General features: G+C 41.8%; 1 protein-coding gene across 1 annotated transcript; it reads left to right on the forward strand.

Annotated features, from left to right (window-relative positions):
* Positions 1-204: 204 nt before the first annotated feature.
* evx1 (even-skipped homeobox 1) lies at positions 205-4,461 on the forward strand. The gene is made up of 3 exons (XM_026156486.2): positions 205-1,211; positions 2,018-2,253; positions 2,751-4,461. The coding sequence occupies exons 1-3, from the start codon at positions 848-850 to the stop codon at positions 3,276-3,278; spliced, it is 1,128 nt and encodes a 375-aa protein (XP_026012271.2). The 5' UTR covers positions 205-847; the 3' UTR covers positions 3,279-4,461.
* Positions 4,462-16,819: the final 12,358 nt, after the last annotated feature.

The following is a 16,819-nucleotide window of genomic DNA, read 5'->3' on the forward strand; positions in this document are numbered from 1 at the left end:
TGTAAATACATAATGTAACTTAAATGACTGATATGAGTTTTACGAAATGACTCTGTGTTAATTAGTTATATTTGAGCAAAAGCAAAGCTGAACTTTATTTAATAAGTAGAAAAAAACCCCAAAATATTTGAGCATATTAACTGGCGTTAAAATGGCTCATTAGTAATTTAAATATACTGTAATACAATAAAATACAATAAAAAGCTAAGTCTTAAGCAAACATTATTTTACTACTACTACTACTACTACTACTACTACTACTACTACTAATAATAATAATAATAATAATAATAATAATAATAATAATAATAATAATAATAATAATAATAATGACTTAATGCATATTTCAATATTCCAACACCACAGATACATCACCATGTAAATCCTAAATATGCTGTTTCTTGTTTCTGCTGCCTCTTGTTGTGCCCTCTGACATCCCCCACCCCCATCTCGCCGTTGCCGTTGCTCCTTCTGTTTACCCACAGATTCAGTCAATGAGTGTCGTCATCAGGGGGGACCATCGTGAAGACTGGGTCATTAAGAATGACAGCTCTGAAGAAAGAGAGAGAGGGAGGGAGAGAGAGGGTAAATGGTGATCCCTCCCAGAGCTCCCACTCGGCACTCTGAAGCGGTCTTCTCTCAGGTTCAGACCGGATTGCATCCCCTCTTTTTTTTTTCCAGAAGCCTCTCCTTCTCTTTTAGGACGCAATCTCCCACCCACCGCCATCCCCGCTGCACGCACACACGCGCACACCCCTCCAACCTGAGATTCATCTCCTTGGTTTTGACGGTTCGCCTCGAAGACGAGGTTTGCTTGTTTTGTTTTTTCTTTTAAGTCGTGCTTGTGATGGAAAGCAGAGAGGAGATGGTGATGCTGGCAGAGGGAGGTCAGCTTGGCAAGAGCCGCTCTAATTTGTCGGAAGCCATCGGGAGCCCCGTGCGAGAACCACCAGGCAAGCCGGGCCACAGAGGTTGTCTGAGTCCAGGAGCTGCACCCTATTCCCGCGACAGGAGCGATCTAGCGGCGGAGGATAGCGCACGGAGAAATATGAGCGCCGACGCAAGGCTGGTTGGCACGTCTACCTCCGGAGAGAGGCACCAGGCTGACCAACATCACAAAGACGGCAGCAGCTCAGACACAGAGTCGGACTTCTATGAGGAAATTGATGTCAGCTGCACGCCTGAAAGCATGGACTACCCAACAGCTAAAGGTAAGCTGTGTGGGTGCATGTTGGATTGTATGCTATTGCAATAAACATATTGGCACTGTAGGGTGGAACAGAAAATCGAATATTTATGCTCAATGAAACAGATCCAGGGTCTGCTTCAGGTTCAAACACTGCAGCTGCAGTCGGTGCTATACAGCTATTCTGTCAGCTGATCGGTGTGGCTGCAAACGCTGAGGTGACACCCACAGTGTAACCTGACATTTCCCTCACTGACTTTGACAACGAGTTACTCGTACTGCAAATGTGCTTATGGGCTACTTCACCAGGAAAAAATTGGAGATTCAAGAAAAAATTATGTCAATTGGTTTTGGCAGCTGTGAAGGTGCAAGCACCCACTGCTCAGTTTATTGTGAATATCATTCTGTGTGAAATCTTTATGAATAAACATTCATACATGAAACATTTGGAGTAGTAGACTAAACGAATGGTAAAGTAACAAACGAATGAAAACAATACAGTTTAAGTATTGATTATTTTCAACCAAGGGAAATTATTGTTCATATCAAATCAATATATCGTGGAAAATACCTTTAGAAAAAAATAATAGTAGTGGAAATTGCATCTTAATTTAAAAACTACACCAAATGAGAAGCTAAGCGAGCAGTCAGGATGTCTCTTATTTTTCTAAAAGTCAAACAAATAATGGAGTTAGCCTGCTAGTCTTCAAATGGCAGCGAATGAAATAAATAAAGCGTTTCGATTTGTTTTGGGTCCTGTTTAAATTGTAAATGTGTGCGTTTTACACCTGATTGTAATTAAAATATGCTTATTCTCTGTTTTTGGTTCAGGTCGAAATGGGGATTCTCCAAGCCACCCGAACGAGTGCGGTACTGAGCCGAGTAAGAATGTCCCGGGTCAGGGCTCTCTGTCTTACGCAGCAGATCAGATTCGCCGGTACCGAACAGCATTCACGCGAGAGCAGATAGCACGCCTGGAGAAGGAGTTTTACCGGGAAAACTATGTGTCCAGGCCGCGGAGATGCGAACTTGCGGCCGCTTTAAATCTACCCGAAACCACCATCAAAGTAAGATTTCATCTCAGGGAAGTGGGACTGAATTAGGCCTCTTGACCATCAATACGTACTCTGTGAGCTTGTGTTGATGTATATCAAATCCACGTCGAGTGCAAAATGGTCAGGCTTACGTAAATGACTGCCAGTGGTTTATTTGTGTATGGATAGAAATAATCTCATGGAAAATAATCTCATAGAGTAAAATCAAATTAGTCCATACAGGAAACAAAGCAACAAAAAAAAAAGATTAAGAAGCAGGCACCGCGTTATGTAGCCACAGGTCATATTTATTTATTTACTTGGGTTGGTATTTTTTGATTGGATGCTAGTCAAATGTCACGCAGTCCACAATAAATAAATAAATAAATTACAGTAACAAGTTTCTCCAACCCAAATCCAAATATTGTCATGAGTAAAAAAGCCAAACATTATCTACGCATGTGCTTGTGTTGTTTCAGGTCACGGGGGGGATTGTGGTTAATATTTGATCCGCTGTGTCTCCTTCACAGGTGTGGTTTCAGAACCGCAGGATGAAAGACAAGCGGCAGCGTCTGGCCATGACTTGGCCTCACCCCGCCGATCCGGCCTTCTACACCTACATGATGAGCCATGCGGCTGCCACGGGGAACCTGCCCTACCCCTTTCCATCGCACCTGCCGCTGCCCTACTACTCTCACCTGGGCGTCGGGGCTGGCTCAGCTCCTGCAGCCGCCCCTTTCTCAACCCCCCTGCGCTCTCTCGATAGTTTCCGGATGCTGTCTCATCCCTACCAGAGGCCCGAGCTCCTGTGCGCCTTCAGACACCCTTCCTTGTACTCAGGTCCCACTCACGGCCTAGGTCCCGGAGGAACTCCGTGCTCCTGCTTGGCGTGTCACTCCAGTCAGTCCAACGCCATCTCAACCAGGCCTTCCGGCTCGGACTTCGCTTGCTCCCCAACAAGCAGGACTGACGCGTTTGTCACTTTCACGCCTTCAGTGCTCAGCAAATCCTCATCTGTGACACTGGACCAGAGGGAAGAAGTGCCTCTGACCAGATAAAAAATAACTCTTGCTCCACATAAGCCTTTAACCACAAGCTTTTTAACCCTAACGTATTATATGATCAGGACTGAAACAGCATGAGGGGTGGGGTAGCCAGTATATAAACAGTGAAAGCCAGTTTATACTTGGGGAGAAGAGAAAGCTCTCCAGCTATAAGACGCGCAAAAGACCTGCTGTTATTGAAATATAATAATCCCATCGAAGATCCGGGGACATTGGGCTGAAATAAGACTGCGTAGACAGAAATTCAGATTTGATTTCTACAAGATTATTGTGACTGCTATGAGAGAGAGAGACGGGGAGAGATAAGCGGGGTGGTCCAGAGAAACGTTTAAATCTCCGTGATTGATGACGTTAAGGTCTTGATCATTATTTTATGCGTCCAAAAATCAGCCTACACGTATTGTTAGTTACGCGAGAATGATGCTTTCCATCTCTCTTTTTTAACAAGGGGATTTGTTAAAAGACTGCGGCCGTCTCATTATAGCTAGCTCTCCACACCGGGGCCCTCTCGACGGCCCGGGCCGAAATGTGCAGATGCTAGTAAAATTATTAAGTGATGTATATGTAAGACCGGGTGAATTTTGAGTGTTGAATTAATGATAATGCCAGGAAGGTTTCAGGCAAAAGGTAACAAGGCGCCGAGGGAACGGATTACCACAGCCGGCACGATCTGAAGAGGGGAGGGGAGAGAAAGATCAGAAAGAGGATGGAGAGAGGACAATCAAAAAAGAAAAAAAAAAGAAATGAGCATTTTTAAGGCCACCCAACACTCTTTCTTTCTCTGTTTTCTCCCATGACCGTAAAAGAGACAGTGTGATTAAATAATGCCCACGGGCCTTCTTTAAAACCGTTTTTCGCTTTGCACTGTTACACCAGTTTAGCATTTGTGTGGGAATACGGAATAATGTGTGACTGATTTTTTTTCTTCGTTGTTTTACTATTATTATTATTTTATTATAAAACTTTATTTTTGGTTCGCTATTTTTTTTGTTTGTTTGTTTTTGTTTTTTTGTGTTATGACTGGGTTGTCCTTATCGTTTAATTTGCAAATAAATACTGTCAAAGCATCGAAGGCGTGCGGAGTGATCTATACGCGTATTTCGGATCCATTTAAATAGCCAATAACCAATATGTCACTTTAAACTCACGGCAATAGAATAAAACTGATTCAAGTAAATTTTTGTTGTTGTTGTTGTTTTTGCTTTTCTCCCGGTCATCTTCTTTGGTTTGGTTTCGTTCAGCTTCAAGCGTATTGAGGATCTTCTCCATTCACAATTGGTTCAGGTCCGCCAGTCCTACCGCCTCAATAATAACACTAATTTTGTTCTCAAGTGGTAGCTGTCAAAACACCAGAGTGCGCCCCCTCCTATTTCCTGATGGGACCGTTAGATTGACCGTGACAGTTAAGTGGTCCCCGGGCTCCGTTAACGCCACTCATATTTTTTCTGCGACCACTTAATAGACGCGACAGAATTAGGTGTCTGCAGATATTGGAAATGCAAAGAGATCGATCATTCGGAGAGGAGCGCCAACAATCAGCGGGATCTTAATTGGCCGCATTTGACCGGGCCCGAGCAAATTAAAAGAGTTTTTGGAGCGTAATAGGATTGGCTAAGTGCTGCGGCCCGCGGAGAGACACACAAATCATCCTTTAAAGGGAGTTTTAGGTCGTGGATTAGAAGTCATTGCAGTGATGGGCGAGAAAGTGTGTGGTATTTCAATTGGGCCTCGAAGTAAAAAAAAACAAACAACAACAACAACAAACGAAAAACTGGCCAATTGCGTGCTTACATAATCGAACATGAAGATTTTCTTTATTTTATTTTTTAAAAAATGCTTCAAATTTAGGTGACATTCCTCGAGCCTTTATTCTGATTATTCCGAAATATGAAGATTTTGGAATTTGAAATATATGAAATATGAAGATTCCTGCCAGTGAAGCCAGACACCAAGAAGAACAATTTAGTTACCAAATATGATTTTAGGTACAGTGTTTTTTGTTTTTGTTTTTATTAGACTCGTTCTAATCAAACTCTACTGCACCCACAAAAACGGCACCCTTGAGTCCAACCCCGCCCCCCCAACCCACCCTGCTCCCTCACGCGTTTGATTGATGGCCTTATTAACTGGAGTTCTTGTAAGTGTGACCGAGCTGATTAAAATGCATATGTTTGGAATAATACACCGTTTAAGCCTCCCGGGTCGAGGCGAAACCACAAGGCAGATTTATGTAAACTATCAGCCGGTGTCTTTAAGCCTGATGGGGACGCGGGTCACGCAAGAAAATTGCTTTAGTTTGTGCATAATAAAATCGCACCATAAAAATAAAGATGAACGGGGCGGACTAACGGAATATTCAGAAGGTGTAGTCTCTTTAAAAGGAAAGGGGAAATGGTTTCATGGTGGGTTCTTTTCTCTTTTTTTAACAGTCTGGGAAATTTGGAGCTGACTTTCAACAGGAGCAGCAGCACTACACGGCCATCTAAACCTCGAGTCACACTGTGCCAAAACGACGCATTAAAGTGAGGCAAATTACAACCACATTTACCCAGCCACACATATGGGCTCCCATCTCTTTGCCGGGGAAACTATACGGCTGAATCCTCAGTGGCCTAATCCGGCATCAACATGCCATTTAATCGCTGGAATATTTCGTGTGACTGAGCTTCAAGATATGATGGGCTCGTAGATTGCGCACATAACAGCAATTACATCAGCCTTATAAGATCCTATTAGTGCGAATTGGCACAGGTCTCCCCAGCTCCCACAACCAACACAAAGCATTTTGATAGGGGCGGTGTAGTGCAGCTGTCCACCGACAGCAAATTTAAAAAAAAAAAAAAAAGGAGCTGTGGCTGCTGTTACCGCTGTTTAAATTGGATTACATCCTAATTTACAGACCCCTGTCGTAACGCAAGAGGCTGGCGGAGGCGTAGAAGGACCAATCACCAAGTAATGATGATGAATGAGAGATTAATGCGCATACAAGCAAGACAATTTGAGCCTTCATCTGTTTAAATAGGCTTCCAATATCATTTGGAAAACGGAGGTCACGTTAAATCAATCGGGGGACGCGTGAAAGTCATTTTCGGAGGCGTCTTTATCAACATTATTTACGGTGCACCGGAGACAGCTATGTGCAGCAAGAAAATGTGACGGCTGTTGCGTGTTTATGTGACAAAGAAGAGCAAGCAAGACAGAGCATGACGCATCCAGGCTATCAAAAGATGCACTTAAATCTTTATCGTTAGCTGTTCAAATTAAGTGGCGGCTACACCGTTTCTCAGGGCGTCTGCGCAAACCCAAGATAGAATCTGTCCCCTGAGCAATCCAGATAAACTGGGTTGGTTTTGTAGAGTGGTTCTTTGAAGCAATACAGAGCTCAATGTCATAATTTGGAAAGAATTGTGGCTCAGAGCACAACTCAACACAAGTTTACAGCCTTAACGACTCAAGAGATAACAAAAACTCTTATTATCCCTTGTAAATGTCTACTTCCTTAAATATATGATAACTGAAAGTCTTTCGTTTGGGCCCAAAACATCGCGAGTACTAAGCAGATCTTGGAAACCGGTTCAATTAATTCAAACAACAAGGAAAATCTTTTGCAGGCTTCTTATTGTGTTGCAAGCCGGATCAACTTTGTAACTGAAAAGTACCAACCAGCAGACCCATCTACCACAGGGGAGACAAAATATAACGGCAATTATAGTTGCTAAATGTTATCAGAGGCTTCTACACAACAGGTTTAGGCTATATTCAGTGCAAAAGGAATAAAAAAATATACATAGGCTGCATCTGAAAATGACCTACTGTTACACGTCATCCAAACAGAAAAGGGATTATATTCGGATTCAGCACAGAACAAACAGTGTTTTAAATTACTGACACCAAACTTTGCAGCACATATCAAACATTATTTGTTAACCTTCCAGGGTTTCATCTATATGGCGAAATTTAAACAAAGGCATGTTGTGTTAAATACTCAAGAGTTACCAAAACTTACACTTAGGTCCATTGTGGTCGATAAAGATGCAATTTGTTTCAGCAGTGGATTTAAAATCACACAACCAAAATGTGATTGAAGCGCAAACTTCCAGTCTTAAGTCAAGACTCAAAGGTTTTGTTTTTTTAACAAAACAGAAAATCTGGCATAACCGTTTAGAAATTACAGCAATTTTTATGCACAGCCTCGCATTTTCAGAGGTTTAAAAACAATTGGACAATTGATTGACAAGCAGTTTTATGGTCACGTGACCTCTCTTCTACTTTTTCGTTCAGACATACTATATGAAGTTGAGTCAAAGCGTTTACTTTATATTTACTTATAGCTTTTCACTGTCATTTTAAATATGCTGTCCAAAGAGGTGTCAGCCTAAGTGTGTAATGTTAGTGAAACGAGGATGTTATAGTTGTATGCACTGGGAAAACCCACCGAAAAGCCCAACTCTTCAAGAAAAGCACGGATCCTGCTAGCCTGTAATCTTCTGTGTGCAATGACAAGAAACATAATGATATAACAATGCTGACCCATGCAGCATGTTAAAGATGGTGACAACAAACGTGTGTCTTCTAACCAATTCTGTACATAAAATATGCCCTCTTGCAAAACACACACACAAACAAATGCTAAATTTAAGGACTAAAACAAAATAACTGAGCCATCATCTTTTTCTCCATCTGATCTACAGCTCTGAGTGTCTAAGGGATAGTCACTGATTATGACATTACATTGCACATGATTGGATGAATAGTGTCCACGAGGTACTGAACAGGCATATGGTGAAAATAAGAAGCAAAACTACAGTAAGAAGTCTACTGTAAGTTTTGAGTGCAGCAATCTATCCCTGAGGCAGAAGTACTGGGAAGACAAGCCTGATGACAACGATTGGTGAGGTAAATTGTAAATATGTTGCTGAAAGGTTTCATTATCCACTGCATAGAGTATAAAAAAGGTTTAGAGTGGGTACAGGTTTGTCATCTTCTATTAAACAGCTGTTGTGGTGAACTCAGTCTCTTAGAGGTAACAATATTGGGATCCATGTTTCATTTTTATCATCATTAGAGCTTCTGGTTCTGGAAGGGTTTCAGACTGGGATGGAAGATACAAGGATGCCTTTGACTGTCCATTTAAAAAACGTCACTACAGCTGATTTACAACTGTATATACCCTTGAATCGTGGAAATCACTGTTCCATAAGAAGGCTCAATGAGTGCATTTTGGTCATAAAAAGTTGACTTCCTGCAGTTTCTTACAGTTAAATGAGTCCAAACCAGAGGTCATGTTGTTTGGCCTTCCACTAAAGGTTAAAGGATAACATGGACTTTTTAACTCCTTTAATTAAAACACAAGTTAAGAACAGTGGGATAATCTTTGACACAAATTTGAAATTTCATAGACAAATAGATTAAGTGGTTAACAGCAGTGACTTCCAGCTCAGAACAATCTCCAGATGAAAAACAATAAATAAATAAAAATTAAGGTTCTGGAAAGGGTTATGCATGCCTCTGATATATCTAAATACTTTTGGAACGTGCTGTATACCACAGTTGGCTAGTCATCTCCTGCCTATTTCAAATTAGTCCAAAATGCTGCAGCCAGATTACTGACCAGGACAAAAAAAGAAAGCCCACATTACTCTAGCGTTAGCAGTTTTTCACTGCCTCCCTGTGGATTTGGATTAGAGGATCTGGTTAAAGTGACACTGCTTGTGTTTAGTCTTAAAGGGGTTTTGCATCTGCATATGTGGTAGATATGCTCCATCCATACCCTCTGAAGATCATTAAGGTCTGCTTCTCAATCACTCCGCTTATTTCAAAAAAAGTTTGCGCCTTTGCTGTTGTTGCACTAAAGCTCTGGAATAACCTCCCAAATGACCTCAGACAAGGATCAAGTGTGACTGTTTCCAAACCTAAGCTGAGGACTTACCTCTCCAGTCAAACTGTTGGAAACTGTTGTTTTCGAGAACTGTGATTGGAGGGCTGGCTACAGTTGGGTTATTTCAAATTAAAACTGTGAATGTGTGTAGCGTCATTATTTCTTTAAAGAACCTGTTCCATTTTACTTTTGTGTAAAGGACTTTGGTTTTAAATGTGCTATAGGACTAGATTTTACTTACTTAAAATGCAGATTGTCAAAAGGTTTGAATTTTGGCTTGTTGCCGTTCACATAAGCTGCACCCATTCAGTAGTTTTGCATTTAATCTCAATGAAAAGAAAAATTATCTGCAGGATTCAGGCTATTACATTTTTCAAGATGTGGAGAAGCTAGAGTTGATTACATGTGGCAGAACTGTTTGGACAAAAAACATGAAGTATTGCAGTCTATATAAGAAAACTGTTTTGTATATATACAATGTACAAGGTACAGTAACAAAGAGTATGCAGGTGTTGTACGATACGCTCAGTGGTTTGGTTGTGTTAGCTAAGTGAATTGTTTTTCCACCCTTTATGTTTGTTTCTTCAGAACACAACCTGGCGATATTTATAATTCACTCCACAGGCAGTCCAGTCCGATCCAGGCACAAAAATGAATTGTGCTTTCTCTTTCTTTACTCTGCATCAATTGAGACAAAGCAGCAGAGACTGATGTTACTGCTGCAATAAATTTCACAAGGAAAACAGATTTACCCTTGATTGTAGACATGAGTGGACATGGTTAGTGTTTTGATAGAGGAACAGAAAAGTCTTTATAAGAGAAAAGTGGGAAAAAGAAGATGTCTGAATTTCAATGCTGACCAGAGCACAAACAGTAAATATGAGGACAGAGAGAGCATGCACGAGAGCAGGAAATTTAAATAAATAAAGCCCACAAAAAATACTGTTTTACATTCAGTAGCTGTAATGAAGGCAGCAGCAGCACAACATCATCCAAAATCATCCAAATATCCAATTTTATTTGGTTTTACTTTCTATCTGCGGTGATTGATTCATTTTAGAATTCAGCCCCGTAGGGAAATCTGAACTACTGACGTAACCAGTAGATCATCTGCTCTTATTCCTGTCTTGTAGTGATTTGGATACTTAATGGAAAAGACTGAATCTGCTCTCTTTACAGAATTGCTGGCAGCCATATAAACTGAGGCATTTGTGTACTTTATACTAACGTAATATGAGAGATTTTTATCAAATCAAAAGTCTTTGCCTTTGGAGGGCACAATAAATGTTTGATAGAGTTGTGCAATGATAAAAAAGGAAGGAAAAGCCAGGAAAAGCACTCTGCCTTGAAATAATTCTGTTACAAAGGTGCCGTCCCATCTTGATAAGTGTACTCAGCACGGTTTGTTTTCCCAGGCTGCACCCAGTTTACATCCTGTCATGTGTAGTCTAGTGTCCTCCTGCACTGATCCATAAGAAAATCCTTTTTTTTGCTGACAGAAATCATGACTCCTTACTTTTTTAATAACACTTCCTATGCACTGGTGGTGGAAAAAAATTGCTGTATTTGTCTACGTGTTTATGGGCCACCTGTGCAGAGAAAGGTGTATTTTCTTCAGACATAAAAATCGAATATACGACCTGTTCATAAACAGGTAATAATAATAATAAACTTGTTGTACACACACTCATGACCTGGAGTGTTTTTGTGTGTTTGTGTGTTTGTCTTTCTTTACACCACAGGCCTAGTTAGAAATGCAGAAAATACTGAAGACCTACTCCACAACTCCTCTGATGCAGATTACAATTCTCTCTTCAAGTCCAAGTAATAGCCACATAATGGCCAAGTGTCATTTTATTGATGGTGCTGGTAGAAGCACTAGGGTCTCCCAGGAGCCCCACTGTGACGATGATTATCAGCTTATTAAATTTCTTTTGATTGTTCGGCTTCTTTCCCCATGAGATCTTTGTGTTTTGTGGAGCCGCTCACAGAGTGCACCGCATTGTGCGATATTGTTTAAAATGATTTAATAAGCACTTTGTTTTACGATGGAGTGTTATTATTTTACGAGCCTCTCGGCAGCCAATAGCTTTGCACATCAGTCCAACTCTCTCCGCACCTCGCATTATTTTACTGCACGCTGGCTGCTTTACTGCTCGGCAGTGGCGGTGACTAAAGGCGACAGGAAAAGTTGTTCCCCCTCTTTCCCAGAGAAACGAACCAACTCCAGTGACAGGGATAAGGGGAAAGAGTGTTCCCACAGTCGCACTGGGCTTGGATCACTCAAAATGGTTAACTTAGTCTCTTACAGTGGGAATGTTGTGCAGCTGAGGATCATTTGATGTTTTGTGCATAATAAGAACAATATATATCAGTGTGATGTTGGCCTCCATGGATGCTGTTGCGCAGTAGGTACACAGTGTGCCTGCTTGTGAGTGCCTGTCACTTGGTGTGTGTGCCTGTGATAGAGTATCTCATTGCTGCAGTGATGTATCCTCATTATGCCCCTGTCCCATGACCGTCACACCCAGTCTACTGGGTCTCTCATGGGTGGGGGGGGGGGGGGGTGATTGGGAAATCTGGGCTTCCCCTTCTGTCCACGTCGCCATCTCCCAATCCTCTGACCTTCTGACTCAACACACGAAAACCCCAAACCTACACTGACTGTGAAGTGCTGAGTCGTGCTGTCCTCTCACTGCTGCTGCTGACCTGTGGTTTGCTGATGTCAACTCAACTTAAAAAGGTTCGCTTCTGAAAGTGCTGCAGGCTATAGACTCAAGTGTAATGACATCAAAATAATGATAAAATTACTGGGCAGACTTCACTCTTTTAACATACAGCCATCAAATGGATATTTAGGAGACATTATTATAAGATTTCTTTTTTATATTTGTTGTAAAATGAGACAGCGCAAAATCAAAACTTAATCTGAAGACAGACCAACCAACCAGCTTTTTACACTAACATTAGGTTTGCTATTTAGCTACACCGTATGGACAAAAATACTTTGTGACTCCTCTTAATCAATGAATTCAGGTGTTTTCGGTCTGTTTGCCTCATGTGTATAAAATCAAGCACCTAGCCATGCAGGATGCCACAACTGCAACAACCCAGTTTGTGAAATTTCTTCCCTTCATAATCACCTGTAAGTGACATTATTGCAAAGTGGAAGCATTTAAGAACCACAGCAACTCAGAGTGGGGTTGCTGAGTGCTGAGACTCCAACACTGCTGAGTTATAAACCTCCTCAAGCATTAACATCAGCATAAAAACTGTGAGTCTGTAGCTTCATTGGATAGGCTTCTATGGCTGAGTTTCTCCTGTAGGTGGTCCATGCTTTTTGTCCATAGAGTGTAGCTGTCCACAAAATTGCCACTGACTGTGAAAACCTATATTAGATAGATAGATAGATAGATAGATAAAACTAGTCATAGCCTACTAAAGAAGTTGGAGAAGCAGGCTGTATGCAAGTGTGTGTCCATTAGAGCAAGATCAGTTTGGGAGGTAAGGTTACACCATGGGAAAGAGAGCAGGGGAGATGGTGGTACCAGATAGTGAGGGTATCAGAAGAGGAGCTAAGAGCCTGTGCTTAGTGCCTTAATGGAGCATTTCAAAGAACACTCACACTGTTTGGCTGGGAGCAGGCCTCCCTAAAACTATTAAACTTTGGTGACTGACAATGTAGAGGTGGGGTTAGCTGTTTGAGCATTCGGTGTTTTAAATTGTTGGGCATTGGGATTAAAACAGGCCCGTGCAATGGCTTTAACACTGCATGTTTGCAAAATTGGGCAAATATCATCTTGATTGGTTCCACATATTATTATATTTAAAGTTAAAAAAAAAAAATCATGGAAAAAATGTTTCCCAAAATACTCTAACATTTATGTGTAGATTCAATGCAATTGAATCTACACATAAATCTACAATCTACAATCTATCATGCAATTACAAAAACAAAGACTTATTGTTAGAATTACTTCACTTAAACTGATGCGCTGTTGCTAGAGTGATCATCTTACAGTCATTACTCTTTCCATATATAGTGATAAAACACAGTGGATTCCTGATGAATCAGCTCCTCTCCTTTTCAGTTAAATCTTTACAATGGCTACACTGTTCAGAAAAGGAAGTCTGACCAGGGGAACCTGAGCATACAGAGGTCTATGTTTGGGTTGGTTAGAATTAAAAATGTGTTCTTTATTTAGCACTGGAAACACCAAAAAGGCAGCGCCATCTTTACAGTAATCCCTTTGGAAGATCTCAACTCATTAGCGAAGATGGCAACACAGATCACAACTTAATTTATCAAAATGTGTTCTGTGTTCAGATTTTTCTAATAACTAAACAGCGTGCACGGTTGATCTCCCGTCTGGCATATTTGGATGTGAGCGCCTCTTTGAAGCGGTCAGATCAAAATGAAAACTGTTAGTGAATGAATGGCAAAGTGGTTTAATAAGACAGACAGACTGACGCTGACAGATAGACCTGTGGCGTCCTCAGGTTGTGACTCACAGACCAGGAACCCAGATTAAGCAGGGAACGGACTTAACAAGGGAATCTTGTTTTGGTCATCTGTGTGGGAGGAAGGGAGATGGAAATAGACTGGGATTCCTCATTGTAAAGATTTCGTCTTTTTTTGTTTTTGTCTGTTATTCACTGTGAAGGCGAAAGGACAGATGGGTAAAATATTTGTAAAAAGAGGAACAAATATGTGGGAAAGGAGGGGAAGAAAGGAGGGGAATGAGACAAAGTGTGAGTACAGGCTCTGAAGATCAAGAAAAAGATGGAGGTAAGGAAGGAAGGTTTATGGTGATGCTCTGTTTGTGACGGCTGTCTGCTGAATGAAAACAGGGCCTCTTTAACTCCTCACGGGTTAATGGAACTTTTATGAGTTTGTTCTGCAATCATGTAACCCCTGGCGTCTCCATTCTTCTGTTTCTCTCTCTGCATCCTTGTCTCTCATTCTCTCTCTTTTTTTTCCCCACCCCCTATTGCAGGGCAGATCAGAGGTGAGCCGCTCCTTTGTTTCTGTAAACACTACTCTCGCTCTCTCACTGCACTTCGTTTATGAGGACACAACTGGTTTGGAGGAGGTCTCCAGTGGATGGCTCACAGCTCTGGCTTAGCTTACATTAGGTAAAGACTTGTTTAGGTAGTGGTTAGCATCGTCAGCTGGACAGTATGGACAGCAGCAGTCTAATGGCTTAACAGCTGAGAAGTATGTAAAGGTCCAGGGGTTTCTCTTGTCCAGCCATTATTTCTGTAGCGCAGGAAATAATTGGTCTCGCTTTCCAGAGGTTGGCAATGGGACTTTAATTGTACATAAAAAAGTAGACCTAGTAGCTCATTTGTTTTATTATAGCAAAACCACATTTGGAAACCCAGACACCAATCCCTGTGACATCTCTCGCAAAACCCCACAGCTAAAGCTCTCCCACTGGGACGAAAAAGAGTCGATGCCTGGCAACGCAAGGTGCATTAAATATGAAGAAAGAGGGGTTTCTGCAGAGGTGCTGCGGATTGATGGAGATTGGCGCAGAAAGGCGACGGGAACCCAACCAGGTCTCCTATCATAAAGCAAAGCTGAGGAATGGACGGCTGCAGGCCAGACGCAACTTTTAATGGCCGCCCATGACTCACGCTGACTGTCAGTAATGAGTTTTATTCACTTCCATCATTTGAGTGTCGATTGTAATCATGGGGCTATCTGAGAGGTATGATTGACGGGATGAAGCCAAAGATGTGAGGTGGGAGTGTGGGATAAAAGAGGGCAGAAAGGAGATGGACTCTTGATCCCGATGCTTGTATGTACCTGTCTTTAGTGGCAAATGTGTGGCAGCCAGCTAATGACCAGTTCAGATCTATGTGGAGAGAAAATATACATGTGATTAGAGCCTGATTTTGCATTCAAAAAGTCTAACCTTGCATCACATCCTCCACATCTTACTATCTTCCTTCTATTCTTTCATTTCCTTTCATATCCTGTATTTCCCACTTCTCCTTTAGGTCACAAATATTAAAAAAATAAAAAAATAAAAAGTCACTCTGGACATTTTCTCTTCTTGTTTGTTTCCTCAAACATTCACAAACTCTTTTGGCTAAACTGGAGCAGCTCTACATGGAAGCACATGATCAAAAACAGGCAGTTTATGGATGATAATCAATATTGATCCCAGTAACAGACTGAGTATGGAGTGATGCGAAAGGGAGAGGAGTCCTTACTCCGTCTTGACGCTGGTGGGATCAATGAGCTTTGGAGGATCCAGAATGGATGGATCTTTGTTTGCACGCTCTGTTAGCAGTGACAGGGCCAGGCAATTGTACACAGTCTCCACCTTACTGTCATCACCTTTCTATTTCTACTTTTTCTACCTCTATCAATAAATTCTAACAGCAAAATGAACCTGAATGTGCAAATGCATAGAGTGTATGTTTGTGTGTTCATGTAGAGGTGACATGAAATCAGCCTTATTTTTCGCCTTTGAGGTTATTGATTTGGAGGTAATGTGGTAATCTGCTGGGCCGTTACATTAGAGAGACATGTCACACATGCTTTTTTTTAATGAACAGAGATTGCAGTCAATCATAGAGGATGCACGGGAGACAGAATTTAAAACACCCAAACGGAATTATATAATGATAAAGTTCTTCTTTCAGGTGCAGTAAAGAAAAGGCGAAACCCAGATGTAGAAATTATTTTAGAACAGATGAGGTTGGCTGTTGATGGTGGACATTGAGGTAAAGATACGTTCCAATTGGCCGTGTTCCCCCTGACAGTAAGAGAGCCTTTTCTATTCTAATAAAGCTTGTCCTCGCTATATTTACCTGCTTAGCACAGTCCAGTGCTCTGGGGCCACTGTGACCTGCCTGCACGAGTGTGTCCGCGCCTTGGAGGGAGACATAATGGTGACTTAGCACCTGGATGTGTCAACGCTATGTAGATTCAGCGATGTTGATGCAGCATCTGAATTGGCAGTGAATGCAAATTTATTTGTGGCCCTACCTTGCGTGGAGATGGAGAACGAGGGTTCAGCGAACATTTGAGCAAGCGCACAACATGAGCAAGCGAAAGAACGAGGGAGAAGATTCAGCTGTGTGGGTGAGAGTGGTGGATTAGAGATGACAGGCAAGACTGAGGAATCCCATCATTCCACATCCAGGAAGCACTCCATTCAGTCACTGACATGGCCCTCTGGGGTGGGAATAGGAGGGTGCTAGTTACACTCTGTCAGGGGGTCTTATGACCTGATGGATGTGGTGCTACGGGACTCAGAGAACACCCTGAATATTGCCTCTCTCACACACACACTGTTATCAAGAACTCATAAGCTCACATACCGCAGCGCGGCAGAATGCACACATGCACTTGCTTTTTGCATCTAATTTCTTGTTGTCCCCTCACTTTTCTGCAGTTTTCTTTTGCTTTCTCATTTTAGAGCTGCACAAGATGAGATGATGAGCATAGATGAGCACCGATACTCCCAGGATCCCGTATGACAGCGCTGAACAGCCTACCACAACTATCATTGAACTGAAAAGCCCCTAAGTTGCATCTTCTTTTATTAGAATGACATAATAACTATCCATCAACTCAGCCAGCCAACCGTATCTCTCCCTCCTGACGGGCACAGCCAATCGGCTACCTCAATATTTGAGA

This window comes from Astatotilapia calliptera, chromosome 22 (assembly GCF_964374335.1).
Source record: "Astatotilapia calliptera chromosome 22, fAstCal68.1, whole genome shotgun sequence".
NCBI classification, from domain to species: Eukaryota; Metazoa; Chordata; class Actinopteri; order Cichliformes; family Cichlidae; genus Astatotilapia; species Astatotilapia calliptera.